Raw genomic sequence first — 15,578 nt, 5'->3', positions numbered from 1 at the left:
TGAAATGCAACAGAAAATGGAAGCAACTGTGTATCTCTATCAACAGAAAGAAGGGTGGAAATACGAGGATTTCAGAACACCCATAGATTGCAAAATAAAATAAAAAACAAATAAATCCTATATACCTCCTAGATTGTGCAGCTTAGACGGCCACTAGTTCTGACGACTTCTTGGCCTCCAGCCAGTGCTTAGCTGCAACACTCGTCGTCAAGAACCAGCCGGCTTTGTCAGGAGCCGCATGGAATGGCGCGTCAAGCTCTTTGAGATGCGACTCGAACACGGAAACCAGCCCCTTGCCGGAGTACATGTTTTTCCCCTCCCCTGTGTGGATCCCAAGCAGAGGTGGCAGCTCTTCGCCGTTCTGCAGCGTGGTGTACAGGTCGTTCATCCAGACATGGAGTGTGGTCAGGGCGGCACCAACGGAGAGGCCCCTGAGGTGCAGCGACCACTGCACCTGTGTCCTAGTCTGCACGTTGCTGTAGATGTCGAGCTGCAGCGCGGTGTCGAGGAGCGCGCAGGCTTTCTCCATCTGGCCAAGGTTCACGCACAGGTCCATCAAGCAGTTGCAGTAGGGCATCTTCACCACGCCACGGGCGGCGCTGAGAACGCCCCTGGCTGCCTCCTTGAAGGATTCAGTGGAAGCTTTCCTGTCCACCAGGAGCTTCACCGCGGCGCCAAGCTGGGCATTGCTTCTGTCGATGCAGTCAACCACCTTGCCCAGGTCTTCGACTGGCGTATCTGCTGCCACGGTGAGAAGGCAGCCACAGAACCGGTCGTCGGGCGTGATCTTGAGGTCCTCGAGCATGCCGAATGCCCTGACCACATCATCGGTGCACCCCGCTTTGCCGTAGCACCTGATGAGTGAGGTGAGGATGAAGATGTTTGGCTTGAATCCCGCCTCCTTCATCTCCTTGAGTATGCCCTCCGCACCTAGGACATTGCCGGTGCAGGAGTAGAGCGTGACCATCGACGAGTAGGTCCAGCTATCAGGCCTGAACCGGCTATCCACGGACGCCTTCATGTCCCTGAAGATCTCCTCGGCCTCCTCAGCATAGCCAATGTCGGCGCACATCGAAAGGAGCATGTTGTACATCACCACGTCGACGTCCATGGCCTCGTCCTTCATCACCCGGTACACGGCCATCGCGTCCTCGCCATAGCGCGCCCTGGCGTACGCCTGCAGGAGGCAGCAGTAGGTCGCCCTGCTGGGCCGCACCTGCTGGCCGACCATCTCCCTGTGCACGGTCTTCACCACCCACGGCCGCATGGCGCGGCCCATGGCGTCCAGCACGGTGTTGTACACGACGAGGTTCGGCTTCACGCCAACCGCCTTCATTTCCTCGAACACGTTGAGCGCGCCGTCGAAGTTGCCGCTGGCGGAGTGCACTTTGATCACCGTGGCGCAGATGACGGGGTCGAGCCGGCACCCCTCGCCGCGCGCGCGGTCGTACAGGCGGAGCGCCGTCCCGGCGTCCCCCGCGCGGCCGCACGCGTCGATGACCACCGAGTAGGTGAGCGTGTCCGGCGCGCACCCGGCGTCCGGCATCTTCTCGAACCACTCCAGGGCCTTCCCGGGCGGGCCGCAGGCGCGCGCGGAGCTGATGATGGTGGAGAAGGTGGCGTTGTCCGGCCGGGCGGCGACGTCCGCCGTCATCTCGTCCCAGAGCGCCTCGGTCTCGCCCCAGCGGCGCCCCTTGCGCAGCGCCTTGAAGACGACGTTGTAGAGGATGGTCCTGTTCCGGACCGCCGCGTGCCGGAGGAACCAGCGCAGCGCGGGCACGTGGTTGGCGGCGGCGGTGTTGAGCACGATGACGGCGTCCTGCTCGGAGGGGGTGTCGGGGAAGGCGGCCTGGAGCGCGGCGGCGACGGGCGCGTCGGAGGGGTGGCACGCGGCGAGCGCGGCGGCGGCGGACGCGAGGCGCGCGCGGCGCGCGGATCCGGCCCGCGCGCGGGCCAGCTCGGCGGCGCGCGGGCTGTTGGGGTTGACCCAGAGGAACCGGGTGTTGTGGGCGGGGTCGGAGAGAGGCGGCGGGTCCTGGACGGAGACGGAGACGTGGGCGGCGGCGGTGGGCGAGGAGGAGGAGGGGTTCTTGGGGTGGAAGGAGAGGGAGGCTGGGCGGTGCGGCCATGAGAGGATGGAGGAGGGGCAGATGGGTAGGGACGCCATTTCCCCGCTGTGGATTGAGCTTCGCTTCGGTTGGGGACTGTGGTGAGTGGTGACGACGAGACTGTGCCTTGCTTGTCAGTATGTGGGGTCAACCTGCCAGTCAGAGCACGGATTGAGCCGTTCTTCCCGCCGCTTCCCGAACCGCCAATGTACACCGCCGCCGCGACGAAGAACTCGCACTCCACGGCGACGCCACCACCCCCGCCGGCCGCCTCCCGCGCTTACCCCGTCCCGCACCTTCCCACCGCCCACCCATCGCGCGACTCTCCCCGCTTACCCCGCTCGACGCGCGCCCCGCCTCCTCTCGCCGCCACCACCCCACGGCGGCAAGATCAGCGTCGGTTCCACACTCGCCTTCCACGCCGCGGAACCACGCGGTGCAGCCGCATCCCACACGTGACTCTACGCGGCTCGTCCCTCCTCTGGATCGCGGCGAAGGGTCGGCGGCCCGGGCTCGGACGTACGCCCAGGCGTCTGTCTGACAGGGCGCGGCAGGTGTTCGACGAAATAGGTGAGGCGGGCGTTCCTCCTCCTAAATCCTAACCCATCGTGTGTCAGAGCAACTCCAACAGACGCGCTAAAGGTACCGCGCGGCAAAAAAACCGCCGTTTTGGCGCGCGCGGACGCTGCCGCGCTGCTCCAGCGGACGCGGGAAAACGGCGCGCGCTAAGGTTGTACCGCCCGCGCGCTTCGCGCTATCCCGCGCGGAAAATCTGCCGCGTGCGTTGCCGCGCGCGCTATAGACGACACGCGCGAAGCGGCCAACTGCCACTCCTCCCACGCGTCTTCCTCCCGCGCCCTCTCTCTCCCCGCCGCTCTCCCTCCCGCGCCGCTCCACCTCCGGCCGTTCCTCGTCGACGCGAAGATGCCGCCGCGCCGCCGCTCGTCCTCCGGCTACCGCGGCGTCCGCGCGCGGCCGAGCGGCCGATTCGACGCGGAGATCCGCTCCGGCGACGAGCGGATCCGCCTCGGCACCTTCGACACAGCGCACGAGGCGGCGCGCGCCTACGACGCCGTCGCGTGGCGGCTGGGCCGCGGCCGCCGCGCGATGAACTTCCACGACGTGTTCACGCGCGAGCGGCGGAGATGCTCGCGCCGCCGCCGCCGATGATCACGCGGGAGGAGCGGCGCCGCGAGGCCGGGAGCCGGGAGCGGCGCTCGGTCATCGCCGAGCGCGACGAGGCGTTCCGCGTCGAATGGGCGCGCCGCTTCCGGAGGACGTCGCCGCCACGGCGGCCTTCACGCGGAGAAAGAGAAGAAGGAGGAGGAGAAGGCGGCGGCGAAGGCGGCAAAAAGCTTCCCGCGAGAAGCGCCGCGCCGAGATCGCGAAGAGGAGGGCGGCGAGGGCCGCGAAGGCGGCGAGGAAGGCGGAGGAGAGGAAGAACGGCGCGAGGGCCGTCGACGGTCGTCGTCTCCTCCTCCTCCTCCTTCGAGTGGACGACAACGCCGGTGTCGGAGACGACTCCGAGCAGCTCGGACTTCAACCGGGACTCCTCCGAGTAGAACTTTTAATATATGTCGCATTGTATCGTCGAACTTTTATAATATATTCGTATTTTCGATCAAATTTTCATAGTTTGTTCGATTTAAATTTTCAAAAAACGGTCGGATTTAGCACTTTATACCGCGCGCGCGCTGCAAAATAGCGCCTCGCCGGAGGTGCGTTTTCGCACAGCAACGCGCGCTGGAAAATAGCGCCTCTGCCGCGGGCAAATTCGCTAACACGCGCGCTAACAGTATACAGCGCGCCGAATCGCGCGTTTACAGCGCCAGATTTTACAGCGCCTGTTGGAGATGCTCTCATCAACCTGTATCTGCCGAAACTGGCTTACCTGCAGCGTCGTGTTTCTGCAGCCGCTGGTTCCGTACGGCCGCGCAACTGAGTTCAGGAAATGGTGCATCAACCACGATTCTCCTGCTCGCATTTGCCCACCAGAGAGTGAGTTGAGTCTCTTTTTTTTTGTTTTTTTTTTTGTTTCCAATGCTACATGATCTCATAGCAGATGTATTTATGTTTTACTATTTCAAATTTACGATGTGGGCTCGAGTTTGTTAAACAAACTGTTTCTGATGGAAACAGGTACCTTCTGATGTCGTGCTTAAAATTCACAGTGATAATCTATTCATGTATGACCTTGTCCCTTTGTTAACAGACATTTGACACATATTGGCAGGCGAGTTACACAAACCAAATAGGTCCCAACACACAGAACGGCCTACGTGATGCGATGCAAGGATGAGTCGACACTTCCATTAAATGGCTGGAGTTCTTTCTACTTGCCTTCATGTATGTCCACGGAAACTTATTAGCTGATGCAAGTCATTCTCTGATTGTAACACCTCGATTCTGTTACTGAATTTTTTAGATTTTGTCCCTGTTCAAGTTTCAACCCATTTCTAGCTGAGCCTTGTGCTTTGTACGATACTGCGGCCTATGGCCATCAAGTGCGCTGCCAATTGTGACATTCTCATAAAATTGAGTAATTTTTCTGACCGGAATTGACAACTGAACTAAAATTCAGTAATTTTTCTATGTGGAGTTTGATTCCCTTTTCTTAGTTCTTTTGATTCATTCTAATAAAATTAAAATAAACTTGAAGGGATATAGTTTGACAGAAAGCGAGATTCTAATATGATAAGAGAAGTGACAAGCAGCCGCCTGCTGATTTTCGTTCAAGCACATGATTTTTCTTTCATTACTTCATAGTAACAGTAACACTCATATTGTTGCTGCATTAGCAGCTATGATGCATACTCTATTGGAGATTCATCGCTGTCATAGAACCAGAATCTGGATATAGGAGTCATGGTAGTAGGATTGTGAAAGATCATGAGCGCAATTCATCTCCCAGGTCTACCAGACCTATGGGATGTCTCCCTTCCAGGTACGGCAGCTTATTTAGGTGAGCTATGACGTGCATTAGCCAGCCTGAACCTTAAAGTACCACTTGTGTCGTCGTAAGTGGAAATTGATATTTTTGCCACTTTCCGAGTACTGGCTCAAACTTAAATAACATGATAGAGAAATGAGAAGTCGTGTGATAATTTAGATGGTACCCTTTGAACATTCAGGTATCGTTCGATACAAACAGTAGCAATCAACCACAGTTCATGCCTTTCTTGAACAACTGTTCTGCTAGCCTGGGCGGTTTATGATGAACTGAGTTTTTTTTTAAATTGTACCAGAGAATATGAGTAGATGATATAATGGATTTGTGTAAGAGATCTTTCCATAATCATGGCACAATGTTTTGTTTAATATACCTTTGTTAACTATACTTGTCACTATGAGATTCATAATCTTTTGAAACCTGGACCAATGCGTTTGTCATGAATATTGCGGGTTCCAAACAGTAGGGAATGCCATCACTTGGTTTGTACACCTTCAACTGCTCTCTTGGGAACAGCATGTCAACTCATTCAGTCAGTGAAGCTCCTTTTCTTTCTGGCACACTCATGGTCAGAATATTTCTGTAGCAGCATAATACAGTGAACGCATGAAATGGTGTTTGGTGTTGTCAACTGGATGTGTTCTGTTGATGACACTTTTCCCGGGTTGATGATTATGATAATGGTGCTCATGAAAAAAGACGAGCCCAAATGGCTAATCCACTGGATTTTTGTACTGAGTTTACCTGAGCATTCAATTTATCATGTTGGCAATATTTTTTTTTTACTGTGCAGAAACTTTTTTTTTGCTGGTATGAGGGCATTCGAGCATGCTTCCATTATTTCAACCATAAAATGTGAAATTTCAAAAAAAAAACCCATAAAATGTGCCTTGGGAATTGAGATATGTGCCAATTCTCTCACCCCGTGTAATCACTATTTTCCAACAAAGACTGGCCCATATCAGGCAACACAAGCGTAGGCCTTGAAGCTTTAGAAGTTCTATTATACTGCAGCATTTAGTAAGTTCATTGAAAGAGACATTATTATGTCTAGAGCAGAGCGTGACACCTGAAGTTTAGTCTACACTTTACTGTAGGAAGTTATGAGTTGCCTTAATCAGATTACTTCTTATCATTGTGCTGATTTTTACCTGATACCTTATCTGCTTCATAAGTGACGCTGGGTGGTATCTGATTAATGGATTATCTGGTTTCCCTATATGCCTGCAGAACGGAACAGAAGTTACTGTGGACGGGCACACTCGCATCACATCGGTCACTCTGGTCAGTTTTACCTGACATGTTTATTCTGTTTTCTAACTGATGCCGAGGCTGTGTTTAATCAACCAGTTACTTGGTTTTCCTCTACAGATGCAGGATAGAACACCGGCCGCTGTAGACGGGCCGCACTCGCATCACATCGGTCGTCCACTCTCCGCTGCACGGCACAAGGCACATGGGCGTCTGTCATGACGGAGCATAGGCTCATGCCGAAACTAAGGTTATCTCTTGACAAACTCTGACCTCAAAACTGCACGGGTGATCTGTTTTTTTGCGAGATGGAGCTAGAACAATGCATAGTTTTGGTGTCAGGAGGGCCGGCCGCGTGGGTTCCCTTCGTGCTGATGCCTGTTTAGATGCCCAGCTTTTTTCTTGTCCTGATGGCCAGATGAACCAGGATTTAACTGGTGCATTATGCGCCAAAGCCTGCCATAACATCAGTAATACGACCATTGTACGAGTACGTACATGTACCATCTTCTTCCACCGTCTTAATTAGTCTGGGGCTCACAAGATGGCTCCTGCGCATGCCCTCGGCCCAGTCCTTACGCATCTTCACTTCGAATTAAAGAAATGCACCCTGTAACAGAGACATTAGATTTTGGTTCCCGGCCCCGTGCAACTTAGAATGGGCACGGTGTTCCTTTAGGCTTCTGTAGCTGGGTGACCAACCTATTTAGCCTTTTATTTATTAAAAACGGGCATTTAGCCTACTTAGGCACAGCTAGCTTTAGCACTGGTTGATCGGCTATATATGCAGTACAGACAGTACACAAGTTAATCAGTGTTGTTGTGAAATCTTGAAGGAAATAAAGGCCGGGGGAAGGACCCATGTATAGGAGGGAGGGACCTATGTAGAGGACGCGATGCACATTCAAAAGCCTAGGATGTATTAACATGGGGGTAGTACGTACTTGCAGTTGCAAGCACAGTTGCAAACACAAATGCAAGCGACATACTGGGATAGCTAGGGCTGCCGTGCATTTCGATCTAGTCTTGGGAAGCTGGTGGTGATGGATGGGAATTATACGTACGATTTTGATGTTGCCTCTAGGTAATTCTCTCTTTTCCTCGCTTCGCTGTCCTTCACAACTAGCTGTACCTGCTTTGGTGTTTTTTTTTCTCACAGCTAGTGTCACTCGAATTGCCAACAAAGATGGCGGGTACTTGGCAATGTAGTGAGAATATTCAGGTTGTCAACTGGAAATTTCATTGGCTATTTTTACTCACTAGGTACACTGTGATATGTATAAAGAATAAAATGATACATTTCATGCATGCAAGAAAAAAAGATGCTGCTGCATGCCCTAGCGTTTTTGAAATTTGTGGACAGTTCCTGTTTGCATGCAGAAGGTAGATAACGACACTTCCTGAAGTCGCATTGGATCTATCACCAATAATAGCGACAGGAACGGCAGTGCTGCAGCAGCAACATCAAAAACGATACCATTGGACATTAAAAGCTTCAACGCAGGCAGAGCACACTCATTCATATGATAATTAACCTGGTGTACTGAGACCACTTGCTTAAAAGAAGCGACGCTATGCACCAGGCTACCAGCAACCTTGCCGCATGGTTTGTAAACATCCCCATTTTCTGGAAGCCATTTCTTATTCATATATGCATCTACTGATAAACCTTTAACTTTTTCTTTTTTGAGGTAAATAAATAAAAAAAACGTCAACTTTGGTGAAGACATTTTTCGTCCATCCTCCATCATACATCTCACTTCCGTGGGAATGGTGTATGCCAAGACAATTTAAACCGCCCGGCCAGCGTATCTCTTCAAACTAAGGTAAGTAGTGAGTACTCCACCCTAACTAGTAACTAATACTCTCTTGTGAAATAAGACCAATCGTTTATAATCTCTGCGTAGCCTGATGACCTCCTTTTATTTTAGACGATCACACAAGCAGCACTTACTGCTTGTTTGATCATTAGACATTTGCATAACATGTGGGCCTGACATCTCATACCTTATTTAGGGCGAAACCGGCTGAGATCCATGTAGCACTGCTTTCATATGCTAGCAGTACGAACATGAACTCGGATCCATATATCATTTTGAGCTGCCATTCTCATGTGCCTGGTCTGTCTGAACTCTGAACTCCTTATCCCTCCTGCTCTCCCTTCTCATACTCGTACTTCCCTTTCCTCTCTTTCTCTTGCATATATCTGTGGATGCACTTTACTGATCTTTTGTAATATAATATTGTTCACGCAAAGTAGGCACATATTAAAAGACCACACATGAGACAGTGATCCCTTTTAGGTATAGAACAGTGTTTTAGACTATGTAACTCGGCCTTTTAGACAGTGAGGTAGTGTCAGACTGTAACATAACGTACCTAGTCAACTTTAAGAACTCAATTGTTGTGGAATCATATTATATATTTCTAATACCCTGAATTTCGTTAGCTAGTAGTACGTGCAAACTGCTTGAATCTACATCAGAAAGCTGAATTAATCTACAGCTCGAAAGCTACAGCCTTATACATTGGCCATTCAAGTTGTAGCAACACAGTGTGCTCACATATATGTACGTTCATACTGGGTAAAAGCCTGGCGGGGCTGTGCGGCAGCTAGCTAGTTAATGAAATATCACGAAAGATGTACATTATATATGCTAGAAAACAATCAAATAATTTTTTTCCCATAAAATAAAGATAACCGGAACATATATGGATGCTAGGCTATATATAACATATTTTGTTCAGCAGTCTCTAGAGAGTTATATAATTCAGAGACTCAAAAGATGGTTATGTCTTCTTTACGCGTAAGAATTTGTAAGGTATGCTTTCTAATGGTAAGAACTAAAATGCGTATTTTAATTAATTCCTAAACTTAATCCTGTGTATTTTAATTCAGCCTAACAGATCAGAAAGAGCTCCAAAGCAATATCAGTTGAGTATAATAAAGTTGACGTGTTGCATGAAAGGTATAAATTTGTCTTGATAAAAGTTAAAACCCTAATCATACAACCCAAATTGCTCTTTATATCCATGCAAACGCAGGGGATCGAAGCTTTCATGAAGGGACATATATCTCACGTGTACCCACAGAAAAAGGCAATCTCAGGTACGATCTGAATTCAGCAAAGGATAATTTGAGGCAAAGAAGAAGGCTGGGAAACCAGTTCTTGGAGTAACAATAAATCCACTGAAAACATCGGAGAAGGCACTTATAGATGCAAATCTAAGCTCACACCCTCGGGTGCCGCCGTGGTCGCTGGCTGCTCACAAGTAAACTGACCTTGCGGGGACAGCACCAAAGAGGATGAAGAAGAAGAGGAGGGCGCCCCAAGAGAAGCAGAAGCTCTTGGCTCGTCTCCTCCGAACATGGACAGCGCCACCGGCCGCCGCTCTCCGGCCAACGGCATGCCCGTGTTCCCATGTGAAGCCACTGGCCCCCTCCAGAGCGCCCCAGGCAGAGGGTTCCCGTTGATCGGCTGGCCGACTGAACCGATGCCTCTGTAGAACTGCTGCCCATAGGAGAAGGCAGCGCTGCTGCCGCCATTCACCGTGGGCCACGACGGGTACAATGTGGCCCCGAAGCGGTGCTGCGGGTAGCCGAGGAGGTGGTGGTGGTGCACTCCGCCAGCAGCAGCCGCCGCGGCGGCCATCGCTGACTGCATCTGCACTCGCTTCGCGTGCTGCCTCTCGCGCTTGTGCGCGTTCTGGTGTCCCCCGAGCGCCTGCGACGTCGGGAAGTGCCTGCAGCAGTAGTGACACTCAAACTTGCGGTTGCTGTCGGGGGCAGCATTAGCCGCGATGGCAGTGCCACTGCTGCTTTGTGTGGCGGCAGCAGAGGTGGCGCTGCCGCCTACAGCGGCAGCTTCCTTCGTTCTGCCCTCAGGTGATGCAGGCGGGACATCAATGCCGAAGAGACGGATGCCAGAGTTTGAGCTTTCGCGTGGAGGGGCGGACCGCAGGAAAGGCAACTCCGAGAACGACGCAACATTGGCAAAGTCACGAGTCTCCCGCACACTCGCCCCGCCGCCTCCGCCACTGCCTTCGCTGCCGCCGCCACCCATGCAACCAGGTGGATCGAGAAAGGTACGTACAGAACTTCCTCGGCTCTCTAGCTCCCTCAGAATTACAAAACCACTGTCTCACTGGTCTCAGATGGTCTAGCGGCAGTTAGTAGCTGCTGGGATGGGAGGAAGAGGAACCCCCTTAATATCATGGAATTAAGGAGGAGGGCAGCAGAAGTAGGGAGAGAGAATGGTAGGGAATAGAGAGGGCAAGAAGAAGGTCTGGTGCTCATGTCGCTCAAAGGAGGAGTGCCAAATGTATACAAGTGATAGGTTTCGCATGCTGAGGCAAATGGGCCAGGTACTGATGGATGAATGGGGCAGGGTAATTGTCACCTTACTATCGTGCGTGGTTAGTTAGGAGGAGGTGGGGGCGTACTATGTCCTGCTAGATTGGAGGAGAAAAGGATACATCGTCCATGCCTCCATGGTGATGTTGTAGTAAATTCTTGGGGAAGGGTTGGGGGAGCCCATAGTACACAATAAGCTCTGGCAAGTACTACTGCACTAGGAGGCTTTTGGTTGGGTTCTCCCACATAACAAACAAGTACCTGTCACTGAGAGGGAAGTCATCTATCACAACCTCTCACTCTCTCGTTTTTTTTTTCTTGGCTTTCTTCATTTCTCTGGCTTTCATGCATGTGTGTAGGCATCAGTGAGTACGTGACAAGCTCTGAGCGTGGGCCTGTCGCTCTATATAGCTATGTGGGGTGGTACTGGCTGTTTTATGGGGGCTCTTTATAGCTGTTGGCTTCTTTACATCTGGAGCTGCAGGCTTGTGTTTGGAAGTGGTCCTGTTGTGCAGATCTAGTTGTAGCCTCCTTGTGGCTATACAGCTGCGTGACTGACTGATCGATCGATTTCTCTCGACCTCCTCCAGAACAAGACTGCTCCTGCCTCCTGGTGGTGCTGTCTTTCTTTCTTATCTTGTTTGCTTTCTCTATTCTTAAGCTATACCTTATATGGGAACGTCCTAAAATATCTGACTACTCCTGTTACTACTGTTCACCCGAAAAAAGATCTACTATCTAGGTTTTTGTTAAGCGAGAACCACATACACATCATATTGCCTATTTCACCTACAACTATACATACCTCGGATCTGTGCAACTAGATGGTGTATTGCTAGGTTCATCATGCTAGGATCTGCTTTGTTCTTTTGCTATAATGAAGCTACTGAGCACTCACTTTGTTTTTTAGTCCCTACGTTTAAAGCGAGGTCACCTGAAATAGCGGACACATGCATACTTTGGGGGTGCCCTCCTCCTTGGAGGATGGAAGAAAAAAAAAATCACAATTGCTTGTCGTTTGGGATATTTGGTCCCTTGGGGCCTCCCAGCCATGACGTTCTGGCGAAGATTAACATCCTCATTCTCTAGAAAATATTTTGTTGCTAGATCGAAACGCTGAGGTTTTCCTTTTGGTTCATGAGTAGGTATCTGTTAAGAACAAATTTAACACTTTGGTCCTGTGTCAATATAACGGCACTGACTGTAAGGCAGCCGTCGTCTCATACTGTGACTACCTATCCTTACGGTCCGCCACAGCGTGGTAATCGCTACTTTTGAGCTGCCTCAAAAAACAGTAGCTTGTCTTTGAGATCTCTACATATGATGTGACGTCAAGCTTATCTATAGGTGTCCCATAGGGCTAAAGATGATATCAAGGAAAAACTAAAGAGAAGAAAGTGTAAGATTGGTATCACTTGTAGGTTCTAGGTGGCACAACAAAAAACATCAGTTCGAGCATCTTTGTGAAGTTTACACATCTTGAAGAGACAAAACCTATAGATAATCACCTTAACACTTTGTGCTCTAAAATGAAAAGAGTAAATTCTAGTTTTTACCCTCTAGTTATGCATTTGTGACACATATTATCCCATTTAGTGGAACTTCTACTAAAACATCCCATTTAGGAGAGTTTAAACATAGTTTAGCTCCAGTTTAGCATTTTGCTTGTTATTGTTAGATAGGATAAGCATGATAGATCGATGTGGAGCGATAAAATATGTAAACATGGGAGGGCCTCATGGACAATTATGTACAAACTTCTTTAATCAATATGTTTCATTCTTCACTATCGTCTTGATATTTTTGAACCCCAATCATCACCTAACACCTTGCCCAATGGACACACATCTGAAAACAAAGGTCCAAAACTTTAAAAATGGGTAATCTATACGAATTTTTCACTCGGCGGGGTAATTAGTGTCACAAATACATAATTAGAGGGTAAAAAGTGGAATTCGCTCAAATGAAAAAGATACCGTAGGGGTTCTCCCCTACGGAGTTTACATTACGTGTACAGATTGTTCCCCTTAATAATAAGGGAAATTTTGCTACAAAACACCGTTATTTTCTGGCCTTTGCCAAAACACACCGCTCGATTATGTCTTTGCCCGGTACCATTACAATTTTGTGACACATTTGCCAGAACACACCACCTAGCCGAAAACGGAAAGTTTTGTACTTTTACTTGGGATGACTGGTTTTGAAGACAAAATGCATAACTTTCCGTTTTCGGTCAGGTGGTGTGTTCTGGCAAATGCGCCACAGAATTGTAATGGTACCTGGCAAAAACACAATCGAACGGTGTGTTTTGGCAAATGCTAAAAAATAACGGTGTCCTGTAGTGAGTGAAACCCGGCCTTGTTTGAGCCTATGGAAAAATATGTATTCTTACCCTCACTATGAGGTCCTTGTTTCTTGATCACTTTACTTCTTGCAATATACTCCAACTATAGCAACATGGATATTTCCATTAAACAAACCATACACGTATGTGTTCAACAGGTGAAAAAAGGCAGACCGCTGTTTCTCCGGCCGGCCAGCCACGTTCCAGGGCGATGGGGATTCTGCTGCATCAACGTGCTATTACATGGAAAGGTGTGCTCCTCTCATCATCAGACAACAACCTTTGTTTTAGTGAAGCATAACATCATCTGTTAAAAGATCAGCAGGTACTTTCTCATGCATCGATCCTGTGTTCGTAGTATCAATTTATTTATATAATAATGCATGCCTTTGGAGTTCGTTAGTGCCGTGCCAAGACTAGGGAATAGTAGCTGGTTGGCATCACCTGTGAGCGAAGCCACACAATGATTGGTTAGTTATAAGCTGCACAGTGGCAAGTACTGTAGCAAGAATCACAGTATATGTAGTTCACCTTGTTGTGGATGGGGATGATTCTTGTACTCACATAAATTTGCCTAGAAATTATTTATCATGATCACTTCAAGAATGTGCTTGTTGGTTAGGACATGCAAGTTGGTACGGCGTCGAGAGTAGTTCACGTATAAACTTAGGAGTATTGCAGATCAGCCTTCTCGTTTCTGTGAAAATCTTAAAGCTGTTCACAGTATAGCGGTGAAGCTGAACCAGTTGTTGCGTGTATACATTCAAGATCCAGCAGGGGTCACTATCCAGAATTTCTCGAACGGAATTATGCTGTGCATCGTACTATTGGCTAGCTAGTCGTACTAAATGATTCGGGGCAGACAGAAGGGTCGCTAATGGATTGATTAAGACTCTCTTGACCAGAACCAAATACATACAAATCGTTGTGGTTGGTTACGCGTCCAGATCTCACCAGCAGCTAGCATTTTCAGCACTTGATAACCAGCTACTTGTGCTAATCAGAAGGGGACCTTCCTGCCGTTTTCAGAGAAGACGCCACTATCCTTGTCCTCCTGGGAGGGATGCCTTGCTGTTTTGAAAGTGGCGGGTCCGTGTGGCATAGGAGAAAAAATGAATCTTGCCAGTTCTGTTAGTAGCCCAGTGCAGCTAGCTTGCCAGAGACTGCCGCCTGTGCAATTTGCTCATTCTTCTCACTCGCTTTCTTTTGGAAAACGTTGCTCATTATACCTCTTTAACGACGTGCATGCATGTGCGCAGTACATGTGGGTGTACTGACTTTTAACTGCGGCGTTACATATGTTCCTACCAAAACAGCAACTTGATCATGAAGTCATGGGGCCTAGCTCCTCTATAATCATAAATTTCAACAAAGTGGGGGATATCCAGCTAGCTATTTAAATCTTCTCTGCGGATGTTTCTAAGTTTACGGACTAGTACATGTCCAGTTGCCACTATGCTCTGAGGAATTGACAGAACAAGAAGTTTGCGAGTGATGTTGCCTAAAATTGGAGCATACACAGGACATATCTACCACCACCATTTTCGCATTAGCATCATACCAACCTGAAAAGGTCCTGAAAGAACTGGCTTGCTTGGAACGGATGTAATTTTTGTGGGTAGCTCACACTTGAACTAATTACTGGTGAACAGAAGAGGCATGCAACCAATCCAATAGGAGAGCGGGGAGGCCAATTACTTCCATTCGGCTGTTAGAGGTATTGTACATATATACTTAGGGTGATTAGATTTGGAGTATTATCTGTGTGCTCCTCGGTATTTAGCTCAACCTTAATCTAAAAACCAAGGAACAGACAGGTATGCACTCGATCCTAGCAGTAGTGTGTGAATCATTTTTCCTTTACCAAATACAGAATAAGTACCTTTGAATAAACCAAATACTCCCTCTGATTCATATTACTTGTTGCTAGTATGGATGTATCTAGAACTAAAATGTGTCTAAATATATTCATATTCGAGGCAATTAATATGAATCTCAGGGTATATAATCTTGCTAGATACTTCCATCATGAACCTATGTTACTGACCAATGGCCAGGGCATGCGGCAGTGCCCATCCTTTGAGTACGATGCTGATGATCATGTAGACTGAGTATGGTGGCCGCTTTACTGATGCAGTGCCTGACTCGTAGGCAATTATTCTTCCTCTCATAACTGTGCGCAGCTTCCCTCTTTATTCTGCTCCCTGCAGTTCCCGTCCATCATCTTGGGCTTGTGAGATGAACACCATCTTACTTGGTTCAGGACACTGCAGCGGCTGCACTGCAACTCTCTCTCCCTCTGAGATGGCCGAGCAAAGTACTTGCCTGCAGCACCCGTCAGCCCCACCTCGGCCAAACGTGAGCCCACCTGTCTTTTTTTTTTTTTTTGGCTCACATCGCTGTATTTTTCTGTACCATTGGATTTGCTATCTTCAAAATACCTTATGAGATGGTGTTTGCAAGTGTTCGCTAAACAACATGCCTCCCTCGGTACATCCAGTTTTATCCCTTTTGGCACAATGAAAAGGTCCAAGAGTTTTTCGGGCATCATCAAGGAAGACAGTATAGTCG

At 49.1% G+C, this 15,578-nt stretch overlaps 2 protein-coding genes across 2 annotated transcripts; both read right to left on the bottom strand.

Annotated features, from left to right (window-relative positions):
• On the bottom strand, positions 1-2,202 carry LOC124701800 (pentatricopeptide repeat-containing protein ATP4 homolog, chloroplastic-like). The gene has a single exon (XM_047233895.1). The coding sequence runs from the start codon at positions 2,165-2,167 to the stop codon at positions 143-145; it is 2,025 nt and encodes a 674-aa protein (XP_047089851.1). The 5' UTR covers positions 2,168-2,202; the 3' UTR covers positions 1-142.
• A 7,312-nt stretch (positions 2,203-9,514) lies between these two features.
• LOC124700627 (zinc finger protein 8-like) lies at positions 9,515-10,373 on the bottom strand. The gene has a single exon (XM_047232720.1). The coding sequence runs from the start codon at positions 10,371-10,373 to the stop codon at positions 9,522-9,524; it is 852 nt and encodes a 283-aa protein (XP_047088676.1). The 3' UTR covers positions 9,515-9,521.
• Between the last annotated feature and the right edge of the window lie 5,205 nt (positions 10,374-15,578).

The sequence above is a fragment of the Lolium rigidum genome, chromosome 3 (genome assembly GCF_022539505.1).
Source record: "Lolium rigidum isolate FL_2022 chromosome 3, APGP_CSIRO_Lrig_0.1, whole genome shotgun sequence".
NCBI lineage: Eukaryota > Viridiplantae > Streptophyta > Magnoliopsida > Poales > Poaceae > Lolium > Lolium rigidum.
Note: the sequence above shows the minus strand (reverse complement) of the source record. Positions and strands in the feature narration are given on the sequence as shown.